The sequence below is a fragment of the Elephas maximus genome, chromosome 19 (genome assembly GCF_024166365.1).
Source record: "Elephas maximus indicus isolate mEleMax1 chromosome 19, mEleMax1 primary haplotype, whole genome shotgun sequence".
Taxonomy (NCBI): Eukaryota; Metazoa; Chordata; class Mammalia; order Proboscidea; family Elephantidae; genus Elephas; species Elephas maximus.
The window spans coordinates 1853393-1871527 of NC_064837.1; the positions used below are offsets into that span (position 1 = coordinate 1853393).

The window sequence follows — 18135 nt, forward strand, 5'->3', positions numbered from 1 at the left end:
TAGTGCTTTTATAACAGAAACACCACAAGTGGATGGCTTCAACAAATAGAAGTTTATTCTCTCACAGCCTAGTAGGCAAGATGTCCAAAATCAGGGCGTCAGCTCCAGGGAAGGCTTTCTCTGTTGGCTCTGGAGGAAGGTCCTTTCATCAATCGTCCCCTGGACTAGGAGTTCTCCATGCAGGAACCCTGGGTCCAAAGGACGTGCTCTGCTCCTGGTTCTTCTTTATTGGTGGTATGAGGTCCCCCTGTCTTTCTGCTCGCTTCTCTCTTTTATTTCTCAAAAGAGATTGACTTAAGACATTATCTAATCTTGTAGATCTCATCAATATAACTGCCACTAATCCCATCTCATTAGCATCATAGTGATAGCATTTACAACACATAGGGAAATCACATCAGGTGACAAAATGGTAGACAATCATACAATACTGGGAATCATGACATAGCCAAGTTGACAGACATTTTGGGAGGACACAATTCAATCCATGACACAGACCATACTAAATTATGCGGTTTATTGAGGAAGTAACAGGCTACAATTCAGGAGAGAGATCAACTTGGAAGTAACAGGAACAATTCGGGAGACAGGAGATAGTTTGTCAGTCAGGACAGCTGCCAATCAGGATAGCTCTCAGGCTTCTGCTGCCACTCCAGCTCGGGGCAAGTGTTATAGCTCTATTGGCTCCCCATTTAAGTGCCTGGAGTCACCCCACTCCACCAGCAAGCCTCTTGGCCAAAGGCGCTCCGCTCTCTTGCTCTATGGGTGGCTCCATGGGTCAGCAAGCCCACTGCATCTGTCTGCCAATCCATGCCACTGCTATCTGAAGCCACTGCCATGTTCAGTGTTAAGGCTCTCTCTGTCCTGGATACAGAAAGGTCTTAGCGCAGGGACCCCAGGTCCAAAGGACGCACTCCAATCCAGGTTCTTCTGCTTCATGGTAGTGAGGTCCCCCCAACCGCTGTGGGGCTGGTCCTTTTAAACCTAGTAGTATGGCAAAACTGACCAATCCCCTAGATAGGCCACAATCACCTAGTTTGCATAGACCAATCCCTGCAAGGGTTTTACATACTTTATTTGCATAGTAAACTTAGTCATCTAGTGCTGCTATAATAGAAATACCATAAGTGGATGGCTTTAACAAAGAGAAATTTACTTCCTCACAGTAAAAAAAAAAGTAGGCTAAAGTCCAAATTCAGGGCATCAGCTCCAGGGGAAGACATTCTCTCTCTATCAGCCTTCTCATCAGTGTTCCCCCGGACTAGGAGCTTCATCATGCAGGGACCCCAGGTCCCAAGGATGCACTCTGCTCTCAGTACTTCTTTCTTGGTGGTACGAGGTCCCCCTGTCTCTCTGCTAGCTTCTTTTATATCTCAAGAGATCTCCTCAAGACACAATCCAATCTTGTAGATTGAGTCCTGCCTCACTAAGACAACTGCCACCCATCCTCCCTCATTAACATCATAGAGGTAGGATTTACAACATACAGGAAAATCACACAATACCGGGAATCGTGGCCAAGCCCAATTGATACACATATTTTGAGGGGACATAATTCAATCCATGACACTGTCCAATCCCTTTGCAAGATTGTGGCCTAGCAAATCATCTTGGCAGAACTAAAAACCCAGGGCCAGAAAGGTCATATATAAAGAGAAACCCATTGTTGCCCTGCACTTCTGAATGCTTTTTCCATGTTGGGGTTACCAAATGACCTACTTTGGGAAAACATTAAACCAGAAAGCTGTATGACTAACTCAGTTCTGGCAACTGCTAGGACCACCACTGAAGTCAACAGCAGTCATGAGATCTACATACCAGCTCATCCTACCAGTTAACATGTATGACTCAGGAGGAACTGCTGATTAGTGAAAAAGTTTAGACTTGTTAGGGGAACAAAATTGAAAATTTATACTTCGTAAAATAAACATTTTATGAACTACCTCCCAGTCTTTAGAACTGAACTCTCTTCCAAAACTATCTTTAAATTTCTTTTTGTGCTTTAGATGGTTTACAGAGCAAATTAGTTTCTCGTTAAACAATACACATATTGTTTTGGATATTCCTTGCCAACCCCACGACATGTCCACACTCTCTCTTCTCAACCTTGGGTTACCTGTTACCAGCTTTCCTGTCCCCTGCTGCCTTCTTGTCCTTGCCCCTGGGCTGGTGTGACCATTTAGTCTCATTTTGTGTTACTGGCCTTTCTAATCTTTCGCTGAAGGATGTATCTCAGGAGTGACTTCATTACTGAGCTAAAAGAGTATCCAGGGGCCATACTCTCAGGATTTCTCCAGTCTCTGTCAGACCTGTAAGTCTGGTCTTTTTTTGTGAGTTAGAACTTTGTTTTGCATTTTTCTTCAGCTCTGTCTGGGACCCTCTATTATGATCCCTGTCAGAGCAATCTGTGGTAGTACCCGGGCACCATCTAGTTGTGCTGGACTCAGTCTGATGGAGGCTGTGGTAGTTGTGGTTCATTAGTCCTTTGGACTAATCTTTCCCTTGTGTCTTTGGTTTTCTTCATTCTCCCTTGCTTCAGACTGGGTGGGATCAGTGGAGTACCTTAGATGGCCAGACCCCAGACACTACTCACCAAATAGGATGTACATTTTCTTTATAAACTATGTTATGCCGATTGAGCTAGATGTCCCATAAGACCATGGTCCCTAGCTCTTAGCCCAGTAATTTGATCCCTCAGGGAGTTTGGATGGGTCTATGAAGCTTCCATGACCTTGCCTTGCAAGCTGTGGTGACTTCCCCAGTATTGTGTACTATCTTACCATTCACCAAAGTCACCACTTACCTATAGTCTAGTTAGTGTTTTTCCCTCCCCACAACTCCTCTCCCTGGTAACCATCAAAGATTATTTCTTTCTGTATGTAAACCTTTTCATGAGTTTTTATAATAGTGGTCTCGTACAGTATTCATCCTGTTATAATTGACTTCTTACACTCAGCATAATGCCTTCCAGATTCACCCATATTGTGAGATGTTTCACAGATTCATCATTGTTCTTTATCGTTGCATAATATTCCATTGTGCGTATGTACCATAGTTTGTTTATCCATTCATCTGTTGATGGGCATTGAGGTTGTTTCCGTCTTCTTGCTATTGTGAACAATGCTGCAATGAACATGGATATACATATACCTATTCCTGTGATGACTTTTATTTCTCTAGGATATATTCCTAGGGGTGGGATTGCTGGATAATATAGTATTTCTATTTCTAGCTTTCTAAGGAAGCGCCATATCAGTTTCCAAATTGGTTTTCATCATTTTGCATTCCCACCAGAAGTGCATAAGGGTTCCAGTCTCCCTGCAGCCTGTCCAACATTTGTTATTTTCTGTTTTTCCGACTCATGCTAGTAATGCCGGGGTGAAATGGTGTTTCGTCATGGTTTTGATATGCATTTCTCTATTGGCTAGTGATTGTGAGCATTTGCTCATGTGTCTGTTAGCTGCTTGAATGTCTTCTTTGGTGAAGTGTCTGTTCATTTCCTTTGCCCATTTTGTAACTGGATTATTTGCCTTTTTGTTGTAGAGGTGTTGTATTTTCCCATAGATTTTGGAGATTAGACCTTTGTCGGATTTGTCATAGCCAATTTTTTTTTCCCAGTCTGTAGGTTCTCTTTTTACTCTTTTGGTTAAGTCTTTTGATGAGCATAAGTGTTTCATTTTTAGAAGACCCAAGTTATCTAGCTTATCTTCTGGTGTTTGTGTATTGTTAGTTATGGTTTGTATCCTGTTAATGCTGTGTATCAGGACCTCTAGTGGTGACCCTTTTATTTCCTCCATGATCTTTATAGTTTTTGGTTTTATATTTAGGTCATTGATCCATTTTGAATCAGTTTCTGTGTATGGTGTGAGATATGGGTCCTGTTTCATTTTTTTACAGATAGACATCCAGTTTTGCCAACATCATTGTTAAAAAGACTGTCTTTTCCCTATTTCATGGACTTTGGGCCTTTGTCAAAGATCAGGTGACTGTAGGTGGATGGATTTACATCTGGGTTCTTGATTCCATTGAACACGTCTGTCCTTGTACCAGTACTAGGCTGTTTTGACTACCGTAATTGTACAGCAGATTCTGAGGTCAGATAGTGAGAATCCTACTTTATTCTTCAGTAGTGCTTCATTTATTCGGGGCCTCTTTCCTTTCCATATAAAGCTAATGATTAGTTTTTCCATCTCATTAAAGAATGTTGTTGGTATTTGGATCAGGATTGCATTGTATCTGTAGATAGCCTTGGGTAGAACTGACATTTTCACAATGTTGAGTCTACCGATGCAAAAGCCTGGTATGTTTTTCCATTTATGTAGGTCTCATTTGGTTCAAAACTATCTTAAGGAAACTGTTTGCTGTATTTCTTTTTATCTGCTGCTTATCCACATCAGTAGCCCTTACCACATTTTAATTTAAAGCTGTTTAAAATAAAGTTGTTTAAAGTTTTACTTTAAACTAATCATATACCTGTCTATATTGTACATTTATCAACATCATTAATGTTGTGCTTAGAAATGTTGAAATTTAATAAAATGACTAGCAACATTTTCCAAGTGATGTTTAGCTAATTTGTATTTCTATACAAATCTCCAGACTACCTTTTTTTTTTTTTTTATAATAACTTTTATTAAGCTTCAAGTGAACGTTTACAAATCCAATCAGTCTGTCACATATAAGTTTACATACATCTCACTCCCTACTCCCACTTACTCTCCCCGTCTTGAGTCAGCCCTTTCAGTCTCTCCTTTCTTGACAATTTTGCCGGCTTCCCTCTCTCTCTATCCTCCCATCCCCCCTCCAGACAAGAGTTGCCAACACAATCTCAAGTGTACACCTGATATAATTAGCTCACTCTTCATCAGCGTCTCTCTCCCACCCGCTGACCAGTCCCTTTCATGTCTGATGAGTTGTCTTCAGGGATGGTTCCTGTCCTGTGTCAACAGAAGGTCTGGAGAGCATGACCGCCGGGATTCCTCCAGTCTCAGTCAGACCATTAAGTTTGGTCTTCTTATGAGAATTTGGGGTCTGCATCCCACTGCTCTCCTGCTCCCTCAGGGGTCCTCTGCTGAGCTCCCTGTCAGGGCAGTCATCGATTGTGGCCGGGCACCAACTAGTTCTTCTGGTCTCAGGATGATGTAGGTCTCTGGTTCATGTGGCCCTTTCTGTCTCTTGGGCTCTTAGTTGTCATGTGGGCTTGGTGTTCTTCATTTTCCTTTGCTCCAGGTGGGTTGAGACCAATTGCTGCATCTTAGATGGCTGCTTGTTAGCATTTAAGACCCCAGACGCCACATGTCAAAGTGGGATGCAGAATGATTTCATAATAGAATTATTTTGCCAATTGACTTAGAAGTCCCCGCAAACCATGTTCCCCAGACCCCCGCGCTTGCTCCGCTGAGCTTTGAAGCATTCATTTTATCCCGGAAACTTCTTTGCTTTTGGTCCAGTCCAATTGAGCTGACCTTCCATGTATTGAGTGTTGTCTTTCCCTTCACCTAAAGCAGTTCTTATCTACTGATTAATCAATAAAAAACCCTCTCCCACCCTCCCTCCCTCCCCCCCTCGTAACCACAAAAGTATGTGTTCTTCTCAGGTTTACTATTTCTCAAGATCTTATAATAGTGGTCTTATACAGTATTTGTCCTTTTGCCTCTGACTCATTTCGCTCAGCATAATGCCTTCCAGGTTCCTCCATGTTATGAAATGTTTCAGAGATTCGTCACTGTTCTTTATCGATGCGTAGTATTCCATTGTGTGAATATACCACAATTTATTTACCCATTCATCCGTTGATGGACACCTTGGTTGCTTCCAACTTTTTGCTATTGTAAACAGAGCTGCAATAAACATGGGTGTGCATATATCTGTTTGTATGAAGGCTCTTGTATCTCTAGGGTATATTCCGAGGAGTGGGATTTCTGGGTTGTATGGTAGTTCTATTTCTAACTGTTTAAGATAACGCCAGATAGATTTCCAAAGTGGTTGTACCATTTTACATTCCCACCAGCAGTGTATGAGAGTTCCAATCTCTCCACAGCCTCTCCAACATTTATTCTTTTGTGTTTTTTGGATTAATGCCAGCCTTGCTGGTGTGAGATGGAATCTCATCGTAGTTTTAATTTGCATTTCTCTAATGGCTAATGATCGAGAGCATTTTCTCATGTATCTGTTGGCTGCCTGAATATCTTCTTTAGAGAAATGTGTGTTCATATCCTTTGCCCACTTCTTGATTGGGTTGTTTGTCTTTTTGTGGTTGAGTTTTGACAGAATCATGTTGATTTTAGAGATCAGGCGCTGGTCGGAGATGTCATAGCTGAAAATTCTTTCCCAATCTGTAGGTGGTCTTTTTACTCTTTTGGTGAAGTCTTTAGATGCGCATAGGTGTTTGATTTTTAGGAGCTCCCAGTTATCGGGTTTCTCTTCATCATTTTTGGTAATGTTTTGTATTCTGTTTATACCTTGTATTAGGGCTCCTAGGGTTGTCCCAATTTTTTCTTCCATGATCTTTATCGTTTTAGTCTTTATGTTTAGGTCTTTGATCCACTTGGAGTTAGTTTTTGTGCATGGTGTGAGGTATGGGTCCTGTTTCATTTTTTTGCAAATGGATATCCAGTTATGCCAGCACCATTTGTTAAAAAGGCTGTCTTTTCCCCAGTTAATTGACACTGGTCCTTTGTCAAATATCAGCTGCTCATACGTGGATGGATCTATGTCTGGGTTCTCAATTCTGTTCCATTGGTCTATGTGTCTGTTGTTGTACCAATACCAGGCTGTTTTGACTACTGTGGCTGTATAATAGGTTCTGAAGTCAGGTAAGGTGAGGCCTCCCACTTTCTTCTTCTTTTTCAGTAGTGCTTTGCTTATCCGGGGCTTCTTTCCCTTCCATATGAAATTGGTGATTTGTTTCTCTATCCCCTTAAAATATGACATTGGAATTTGGATCGGAAGTGCGTTAAATGTATAGATGGCTTTTGGTAGAATAGACATTTTTACTATGTTAAGTCTTCCTATCCATGAGCAAGGTATGTTTTTCCACTTAAGTATGTCCTTTTGAATTTCTTGTAGTAGAGCTTTGTAGTTTTCTTTGTATAGGTCTTTTACATCCTTGGTAAGATTTATTCCTAAGTATCTTATCTTCTTGGGGGCTACTGTGAATGGTATTGATTTGGTTATTTCCTCTTCGGTGTTCTTTTTGTTGATGTAGAGGAATCCAAGTGATTTTTGTATGTTTATTTTATAACCTGAGACTCTGCCAAACTCTTCTATTAGTTTCAGTAGTTTTCTGGAGGATTCCTTAGGGTTTTCTGTGTATATAATCATGTCATCTGCAAATAGTGATAACTTTACTTCTTCCTTGCCAATCCGGATACCTTTTATTTCTTTATCTAGCCTGATTGCCCTGGCTAAGACTTCCAACACGATGTTGAATAAGAGCGGTGATAAAGGGCATCCTTGTCTGGTTCCCGTTCTCAAGTGAAATGCTTTCAGGTTCTCTCCATTTAGAGTGATATTGGCTGTTGGCTTTGCATAGATGCCCTTTATTATGTTGAGGAATTTTCCTTCAATTCCTATTTTGGTAAGAGTTTTTATCATAAATGGGTGTTGGACTTTGTCAAATGCCTTTTCTGCATCAATTGATAAGATCATGTGGTTTTTGTCTTTTGTTTTATTTATGTGATGGATTACATTAATGGTTTTTCTGATATTAAACCAGCCTTGCATACCTGGTATAAATCCCACTTGATCAGGGTGAATTATTTTTTTGATGTGTCGTTGGATTCTATTGGCTAGAATTTTGTTGAGGATTTTTGCATCAATGTTCATGAGGGATATAGGTCTATAATTTTCTTTTTTTGTAATGTCTTTACCTGGTTTTGGTATCAGGGAGATGGTGGCTTCATAGAATGAGTTGGGTAGTATTCCGTCATTTTCTATGCTTTGGAATACCTTTAGTAGTAGTGGTGTTAACTCTTCTCTGAAAATTTGGTAGAACTCTGCAGTGAAGCCGTCCGGGCCAGGACTTTTTTTTGTTGGGAGTTTTTTGATTACCATTTCAATCTCTTTTTTTGTTATGGGTCTATTTAGTTGTTCTACTTCTGAATGTGTTAGTTTAGGTAGGTAGTGTTTTTCCAGGAATTCATCCATTTCTTCTAGGTTTTCAAATTTGTTAGAGTACAATTTTTCATAATAATCTGAAATGATTCTTTTAATTTCATTTGGTTCTGTTGTGATGTGGTCCTTCTCATTTCTTATTCGGGTTATTTGTTTCCTTTCCTGTATTTCCTTAGTCAGTCTAGCCAATGGTTTATCAATTTTGTTAATTTTTTCAAAGAACCAGCTTTTGGCTTTGTTAATTCTTTCGATTGTTTTTCTGTTCTCTAATTCATTTAGTTCAGCTCTAATTTTTATTATTTGTTTTCTTCTGGTGCCTGATGGATTCTTTTGTTGCTCACTTTCTATTTGTTCAAGTTGTAGGGACAGTTCTCTGATTTTGGCTCTTTCTTCTTTTTGTATGTGTGCATTTATTGATATAAATTGACCTCTGAGCACTGCTTTTGCTGTGTCCCAGAGGTTTTGATAGGAAGTATTTTCATTCTCGTTGCTTTCTATGAATTTCCTTATTCCCTCCTTGATGTCTTCTATAACCCAGTCTTTTTTCAGGAGGGTATTGTTCATTTTCCAAGTATTTGATTTCTTTTCCCTCGTTTTTCTGTTATTGATCTCTAGTTTTATTGCCTTGTGGTCTGAGAAGATGCTTTGTAATATTTCGATGTTTTGGACTCTGCAAAGGTTTGTTTTATGACCTAATATGTGGTCTATTCTAGAGAATGTTCCATGTGCGCTAGAAAAAAAAGTATATTTTGCAGCAGTTGGGTGGAGAGTTCTGTATAAGTCAATGAGGTCAAGTTGGTTGATTGTTGTAATTAGATCTTCCGTGTCTCTGTTGAGCTTCTTACTGGATGTCCTGTCCTTCTCCGAAAGTGGTGTGTTGAAGTCTCCTACTATAATTGTGGAGGTATCTATCTCGCTTTTCAGTTCTGTTAAAATTTGATTTATATATCTTGCAGCCCTGTCATTGGGTGCGTAAATATTTAATATGGTTATGTCTTCCTGATCAATTGTCCCTTTTATCATTATATAGTGTCCTTCTTTATCCTTTGTGGTGGATTTAAGTCTAAAGTCTATTTTGTCAGAAATTAATATTGCTACTCCTCTTCTTTTTTGCTTATTGTTTGCTTGATATACTTTTTTCCATCCTTTGAGTTTTAGTTTGTTTGTGTCTCTAAGTCTAAGGTGTGTCTCTTGTAGGCAGCATATAGATGGATCGTGTTTCTTTATCCAGTCTGTGACTCTCTGTCTCTTTATTGGTGCATTTAGTCCATTTACATTCAGGGTAATTATAGATAAATAAGTTTTTAGTGCTGTCATTTTGATGCCTTTTTATGTGTGTTGTTGACAATTTCATTTTTCCACATACTTTTTTGTGCTGAGGCGTTTTTCTTAGTAAATTGTGAGATCCTCACTTTCATAGTGTTTGACTTTATGTTAGTTGAGTCGTTACGTTTTTCTTGGTTTTTGTCTTGAGTTATAGAGTTGTTATACCTTTTTGTGGTTACCTCATTATATACCCCTATTTTTCTAAGTAAAAACCTAACTTGTATTGTTCTATATCGCCTTGTATCACTCTCCATACGGCAGTTCAATGCCTCCTGTATTTAGTCCCTCTTTTTGATTATTGTGATCTTTTACCTATTGACTTCCATGATTCCCTGTTATGTGTATTTTTTTTTTTTTTAATTAATCTTAATTTGTTTGTTTTTGTGATTTCCCTATTTGAGTTGATATCAGGACGTTCTGTTTTGTGACCTTGTGTTGTGCTGATATCTGATATTATTGGTTCTCTGACCAAACAATATCCTTTAGTATTTCTTGTAGCTTTGGTTTGGTTTTTGCAAATTCTCTAAACTTGTGTTTGTCTGTAAATATCTTAATTTCGCCTTCATATTTCAGAGAGAGTTTTGCTGGATATATGATCCTTGGTTGGCAGTTTTTCTCCTTCAGTGTTCTGTATATGTGGTCCCATTCCCTTCTTGCCTGCATGGTTTCTGCTGAGTAGTCAGAACATATTCTTACTGATTCTCCCTTGAAGGAAACCTTTCTTTTCTCCCTGGCTGCTTTTAAAATTTTCTGTTTATCTTTGGTTTTGGTGAGTTTGATGATAATATGTCTTGGTGTTTTTCTTTTTGTATCAATCTTAAATGGGGTTCGATGAGCATCTTGGATAGATATCCTTTCGTCTTTCATGATGTCAGGGAAGTTTTCTGTCAGAAGTTCTTCAACTATTTTCTCTGTGTTTTCTGTCCCCCCTCCCTGTTCTGGGACTCCAATCACCCGCAGGTTATCCTTCTTGATAGAGTCCCACATAATTCTTAGGGTTTCTTCATTTTTTTTAATTCTTTTATCTGATTTTTTTTCAGCTATGTTGGTGTTGATTCCCTGGTCCTCCAGATGTCCCAGTCTGCATTCTAATTGCTCGAGTCTGCTCCTCTGACTTCCTAGTGTGTTGTCTAATTCTGTTATTTTATTGTTAATCTTTTGGATTTCTACATGTTGTCTCTCTATGGATTCTTGCAACTTATTAATTTTTCCAGTATGTTCTTGAATAATCTTTTTGAGTTCTTCAACAGTTTTATCAGTGTGTTCCTTGGCTTTTTCTGCAGATATCCTAATTTCATTTGTGATATCATTAAGCATTCTGTAAATTAGTTTTTTATATTCTGTATCTGATAATTCCAAAATTGTATCTTCATTTGGGAAAGATTTTGATTCTTTTGTTTGGGGGGTTGGAGAAGCTGTCACGGTCTGCTTCTTTAAGTGGTTTGATATGGATTGTTGTCTCCGAGCCATCACTGGGAAACTAGTTTTTCCAGAAAATCCGCTAAAAAAAAACAGCAGTCAGATCCCTATCAGAGTTCTCCCTCTGGCTCAGGCTATTCAGATGTTAATGAAGCCGCCTGGGGAGGGTGGGGGAGGGAACAGAGAGATAGGAGAGTAGCACCTCAGAATATAGCCAGAGTTGCTTGTCTTGCTTGGAATGACTATTATATCTGAGATTCCCGCGGGCGCGTCGCCTACGTGTGCTGGCTGTGTGGAGATTGCCCCCAGGGGGTCTGGCCCGCTGGAGTCACGGTCAGATCCTCCGCTTCCAGCCCCACGCCCAGCGTCAAGGCTCCCCTACTGGGACGGTGCACTCTCGACTCCAAAATCAGTCGCTGCCTCCCGGGGACTTCTCGTCCCTCCAGCCGCGTGGCCGTGCCGCCCCCGTGAACCAGGTGGGCCCCCTCCCGGGGTTAGTTCAGATGGGTGGAGTAGCTCCCCGTGCTTGTGCCGCGACCGAGTGTCCCGGCTGGAACGCTGTTCTCCCCGCTCCAATACCAGTCGCTGCCTCCCGGGGACTTCTCCTACCGGCTGCGTCCTACGCCGCCTGCGCGACCCGGCTGGTCACCTTCCCGGGGTTAGTTCAGGGGGTGGAGCAACTCTCCGTGTTTATGGCGTACCTGCGTGCAGTCCAAATCCCTGCGGGACGGTTCCCCGGCTCGGATGCTGCTCTTTCTGCTCCAAGATCAGTCACTGCCTCCCGGGGACTTCTCCTAACGGCTGCGTCCCACGCCGCCCGTGGAACCGGCTAGTCCCCCTCCCGGGGTTAGTTCAGGGGGGTGGAGCAGGTCTCTGTGCTTGTGCCGTACCTGACTGGTACGCTGGCTCCAGGCTCTGGAAACAATCGCTGCTTCCCCGTATTAGTTTGTTCTCCGTCTCTAAATCTGTGTTTGTTGTTCAGGGTTCGTAGATTGTTATGTATGTGATCGATTCACTTGTTTTTCCGTGTCTTTGTTGTAAGAGGGATCCGAGGTAGCGTCTGCCTAGTCCGCCATCTTGGCTCCGCCCCTCCAGACTACCTTTTAAGGAGCCTTGATGGCACAATGGTTAAGCGCTCCAAAGGTGCGGATGGGGTTCAACTCGCCAGCAGCTCCGCTGGTGAAAGAACTGGTGATCTGCTACCCTTGATTATAGGCTAGGAAACTCTATGGACAGTTCTACTCTGTTCTCTAGGGTCACTGTGAGTTGGATTCGACTCCAAAGCACACAGCAACAGACTATTTCTTACTCATGAAGGTTGGTATCATGGCCATTTCCGTGCTTACTTACATCCCCACTCCCATGACTCGGACACAGGGCTGCATGGCACTGAGATCCAAACATCCGTGTCTTACTCCTGCCCTTTGGGTTATCTCCTTGCAGGTCACGCAGACACACCCAGTTTATAAGGAAACCAGTCAAGTGGTACTGGCTTAACTCCACCTTTAGTGTCGCCTGAAAAAATAAACACTTTAATGTGAGAAATGTTACTTTCTTGTAGGTAAATTCCCGTGTCCTGAAGTGGATTTTCAGTTCTCTAACTTGCATTTCTCTCCTTTTTCTACCAGACTTTGGAGGAAACGACAAGGGAAGAGGTGGGTATGAAGGCGTTGCCAGACCAGGCCTAAGCTGGCTACTGTGGCACCTCGAGGCAGAGCCTCGCTCTCTTGGCCTCGGAAGTTAGAGGCTTCCGCAAATAAAACGCTGGATACCCACGGAGGGCCTCATTGCTAAGTCTAGATTTACACACCCTCTTCAGGTCATTTATGGGGCTCGGTGTAAGGATTCTGACTGTAAAGAAGCGTGCTTAGAGCCCCACAACCCTGCTACAAACAAAAGCAACTGAAATCCTCCAGTGAGGAAGACAGCACGTTTTTTCACTGCTTGGGGGCATCTGTGCGGAGAGAAACTGCTTCACAGCAGACACCGGGCAAAACAGCTCCAAACGGCGCCCCGCTCCCGGGCACCCAACACAAGGCCGAGGCAGCTTCCGTTGAAACTCGCTGCACAGCCCGCCCCTTTCGCGCCTAGGTTTGTAAGGTCGGGCTTTGGACCCAGGAGCCAAGCGGCTCTTTCACTTCTTCAGCCGACAAGGCCCCTCTTTCGAGACGGCGCGCCTCTGTGGCGCATGCGCACGCAGTTCCTTAGCAACAACGAGCTAAACCAGCCCGGCCGGAGCCCAGCAACAACCCAGTCGCCGCGTTCCCCACCAATTAGCGCCGGCCTCGGCGTCACACGTCTCACCAATCAGCGCCGGAGACGCAGGGAAGTTTCCAGAGCTTTCGAGGAAGGGCGTTGCGACTCGAATTCATCCGCCTGGTAATTTTTCTACTTTTTCCTACAGGAAAGAAAAAATCTCCCGGAAAAGAAGAGGACCGATTTCTTAGGATCCCTTTTGCTAGCTCAGAGGAATTAGGTATTTAGTTGGAGAACCTAACTGGGTCGCGGGAGGTGGGGCCGTGTGAACTACTTTCAGTGGCGTACGGAGACGTTAGCTACGTAAGACGTGATTGGTCCGCAACGGACGTTATATAAATTTCGCCTCCGCCTGCGCGGAGCGTTTAGAGGCGATTGGCACTACGAAGTGGTTACCGCTGGCTTTTTGGACTCGGTTCGTCAGATCTCACACTTCGCTTACAGGTGCTGTCCCTCAGCTTTTGAGAGCTGGGGCGCGGGCTTAATAAGATCCAGCCGCGGGGGTTTCTCCGCCGCTGGGTGGGTGAGCGGGCTGTGGGGGAGGGGAGGGGAAGGCGAGGTGACGCGGCGCAGGGCTTTGCCGGAAGAGCCGGCATTGTTGACGCGCGGGGAGCGGGGCGGCTGGCGCGCGCGCGGGGGAGCCCAACGGACGCTTAACCGATGCAATCGTGTCTACTGAGGGGAAAGGCAGAAAAGTAGTTCTGAGTGTGGTTTCTGGGAACGTTTAATTTTGAACCTCAGTGTGAGGAAGGTGTTTGTTGTCTTTTCATGTAATGGGAATTTTGATCTTTCTGGGTTTTGTATGGATGTGTTTTCGTTTATGAACGATTTTCCAAACTTGAATGTTGGGGAAATCAGTGGAGGGGGCTACTTAACCAAGAATCTGGAAAGTTAGGGAATAACGCTTTTGATAATAATTTTATAAAATATACTTGGTGTAACTTTTGTATAAATAGAAATCTTGCTTTTGTGTATTGGGGTAATTTAAGTTTAGGTTAGAAAAATTTGGGAGATCTGTGGGAGTTGTATTTTAAGGCATTTGGGGCTGTATAGAGTTAGCTGGTAGTTTTAAAGAGTTAGATGTGAGAGTAAAACATAAGGGTTTTGAGACTATACGTTTAAGTCTCATTTTTAAATTCTAGGCCAAAATGCAAATCTTTGTAAAGACCCTGACTGGCAAGACCATCACCCTGGAGGTAGAGCCCAGTGACACCATCGAGAACGTGAAGGCCAAGATCCAGGATAAAGAAGGCATTCCTCCCGACCAGCAGAGGCTCATCTTTGCAGGCAAGCAGCTGGAAGACGGCCGTACTCTTTCTGACTACAACATCCAGAAGGAATCGACCCTGCACCTGGTCCTTCGCCTGAGGGGTGGTATGCAGATCTTCGTGAAGACCCTGACTGGCAAGACCATCACCCTGGAGGTAGAGCCCAGTGACACCATTGAGAACGTGAAGGCCAAGATCCAGGATAAAGAAGGCATTCCTCCCGACCAGCAGAGGCTCATCTTTGCAGGCAAGCAGCTGGAAGACGGCCGCACTCTTTCTGACTACAACATCCAGAAGGAGTCGACCCTGCACCTGGTCCTTCGCCTGAGGGGTGGTATGCAGATCTTCGTGAAGACCCTGACTGGCAAGACCATCACCCTGGAAGTGGAGCCCAGTGACACCATCGAGAATGTGAAGGCCAAGATCCAGGATAAAGAAGGCATTCCTCCTGACCAGCAGAGGCTCATCTTTGCAGGCAAGCAGCTGGAAGATGGCCGCACTCTTTCTGACTACAACATCCAGAAAGAGTCGACCCTGCACCTGGTCCTTCGTCTGAGGGGTGGCTGTTAGTTCTTCAGTCTTGTATTCACAATGCCCAATGTTGGCAATATTCTGCACTGTAGCCGTTTGCCCCAGTTTAAGTTTAGGAATTACCAGTTTCAGTAATAGCTGAACCTGTTCAAAATGTTAATAAAGGTTTTGTTGCATGGTAGCTTAATTGTGTCTGTTGTCATATGAAATTCTGTAGTGATGAGGTATGAGAATGCATCTTCTTGAACTAAAACTGACCTGATCACGAGAGCACTGTTTTTAAGGACTTCTTAAATCACTAGTCTAGGATGTAAGAATTACCCAGGGGTGTGTAATAAAAATGCAGAGAGCCAAAAATCACGTCCAGAAGTGTTTGGTATTCTAGATACACTTGCAGATGGTTAAACTTCTCAGAAATCCACTTAAGTTTGAGCATAAAATATAGAAAGAGTACTTCACTCAGAGTCACTTTTTGTTGGGCACTAGAGACCTAGTTTTGGGGGCGGGGGGATGATGTAGTCTCAGTGGTTCCTAAGGTCTTTATCAGCCCAGTAAGTCTGGTCTTTTTTATGAATTTGGATTTTCTGTGTTTTTATCTCAATCAAACTGGGACTTTGTATTGTGCTTCTGGTCAGAGTGGTCAAGTGGTAGCCATGCACTGGAAAGATACCGGTAATTGTGTCTTACATGACGGTAAGCTTTTGAGATGCCAGTTGGTACTGAGCACAGTAGGATGTGGAAGAACATGAGCTGTATTATGCCAGTTGACCTAGAAATCTGAGACTATGGTCTTTACCTTTAATTCCAATATCTCAGTCCTGTGAGGTTTCCATAACTGGACAGCACTTAATTTAAGACTATTCAGGAACAGTGAGTTAATGCTTCAACTCTTTGAGGTGGTAATAATTGAACCAAAAATTTAAAAGATTAATCATATTATACTGTTACAGGTGGTAATGAAAAATAAAACCTTTAGGAAGTGTTCTTAGACTTAAGTGGATTTCACCATTAGGATTGGAGAGTAGCAATTGCTCAGGGCAAACCAAGGGCTAGAGCCCACGTGTCCTGAATCAATTCAATTTTTATTGGCTTCCATGTCATGATATGAAACCACTTTCTTTAGCAGGCTTCGCCGAATATTTATTAAAATGAAAATGAGTCTTTTACCAGTGAAAACCAAAAAAAAAAAAAAGCCTTTGCTGTCAAGTTAGCTCCTACTCAGCAGCACTACAGACAAGGAACTACCCCATAGGGTTTCCAAGGAGTGGATTTGAACTGCCAACCTTTTGGTTAGCAGCTGAGTTCTCAGCCACCAAGGCTACTAGTAGTAAAGTTGGGTTACATTTTATTCTTCCCCCACACTTCGCACTCAAAAGTCTTGATAAGTCTGGGGAATAAAAACATTTCACTGAAAAGCTTAGTGATGGATATTTTGAGTAGTAGGACATAAATTGAGTTTTCCTAAATCTTGACGGTAAGGCTCACAGGTCTGTGGTCTTGTGAGTCCTTTCAGTAGACAGTTTCAGTTATTGCTATATAATTTTTTTCTTGGGGTCTCTGCAGTATTGATGAATCTCAGCAAACTTGCATATAGGTTGAAATTTGTGCAGAAAATTAGTGTGGTGAGCTTCAACAACCTGACAGCTTTTGGAAGTGGAATTGTCAGTCTGGCCTCAAACCCTGCCCTACACTGAATAAAATTAGGGTCATCTGTAGTTGGTGGGCCTAGATTTGTTGACTGCTAATGTTGAACTAAAAAAGACCTCAAAGGTGGTGATGAAAGATCAAACCTGATCTCATCGAGCTGACGACGGGCTAGCAATGTAAGTGGGGGGAAAAGGGACTAGCAAGTGGAGCTTCGCTTTGGAATGACCTAGAAAGATGGTAGAGTTGCTAAATATTTGTTAACACGAGAACTTTGTCCTGTCACCAATTTAATGTTCATTGTCTAGTTAGCTTCTTGTCTACATGCTCTTTTAATTCTCTTTTTTGTGGTAATGTTATAGCCACAAAACAAAACTAACCCATTGATGTAGAGTCGATTCCGCCTCATAGCAACTCTATAGGACAGGGCTCTATAAAGATAAAACTTCATATTCAGTCAGTTTTCCCTGCCAAGGACATAGCTCTCGATTGCAATGTTGGTCCAGATGCCAAAGAAATAGGAAAAAACATTACCTCTTAAGCCTTTCCCGTAAGGACATCTCTCCTAGGACCTTCCGTTACAAACTTAAGAAAACAACGCCAAGAAGCACCAGAGGTTTGCCTGGGGTACCTTTGTCACTCCTTAGGTGTCCCAAGTATATATGTGGATCAGTCTTAAATTAAACTGACTTTGCACCTGTGTTATCTCCAAAAGGCAAGTTCCATGTGTTTATTAGAACTTGTGTTACACATCATGTGTCTTAAGGGTTTGCGGAAAGCTGCCACTTAAACATCCTTGATGGTAATTCCCCAAATGTTCTATTCTACTTAAGAATTTCATAAAAGAAGGGTTTCTATTAATATATTCTATTTCTTATGATCCTCCCTGAAAGAATATTTGTGCCTGTGTGTAAAACAGAGCTTCTGACAGGTTCCTTCTGGTTCTGATCCCTGCTGAGAATTTGCATTTCCGCCCCAGATATTCTGAACCAGGATCTACATTTTAACAGACCCTCAGGTGATTCTTAGTATAGCAAATTTTGAGAACCACTGCTCTACTAGTGGTTCTCAGAGTTGGTCCCTAACCAGTAGCATTAGTATCACCTGGGAAATTGTTAGAGATGCCAGTTCTCAGCAGGGGTTTGAACTGGATCAAACTGGTTTGAATCCCTGGTACAAAGACATGTAAAAGGACATTTGTTTGGTTACTGAAAGCAGTGGGTTCCAGGTGCTGGGATGCCGGTTTGAGAGAAAGTTTTCACCAGTCCTCAGTGAAATGAGCAAAATTGGCACTGGATTTTACAAAAAATTAAGTGTGTTCAATTTAAGATATACCCTCTGTGTATGAAAACATTTCAGGATAATATTATGATTTAGTGTGGCTCAGGGCAAGAGTTGTGTGCTGTCAAGTCAATTCTACATGAGTTCAAACCTGGCTCCACCACTTAACTGTAACCTTGGGCAAATACTTTATGCTGTCAGTACACCAGATCCCTCATCTGTAAAAACGGGATTAATTATATCTAAGAAAAGTAGTTATGAGGATTACATATGAAGTACTTAAAACAATGCAAAA

The 18135-nt window shown here is 42.3% G+C and overlaps 1 protein-coding gene across 1 annotated transcript; it reads left to right on the forward strand.

The window, feature by feature from the left end:
* Positions 1 to 13452: 13452 nt before the first annotated feature.
* Positions 13453 to 15096, forward strand: UBB (ubiquitin B). Its single transcript, XM_049860647.1, has 2 exons — positions 13453 to 13560; positions 14259 to 15096. Exon 2 carries the CDS (start codon positions 14265 to 14267, stop codon positions 14952 to 14954), a length of 690 nt encoding a protein of 229 aa, XP_049716604.1. The 5' UTR covers positions 13453 to 13560; positions 14259 to 14264; the 3' UTR covers positions 14955 to 15096.
* Positions 15097 to 18135: the final 3039 nt, after the last annotated feature.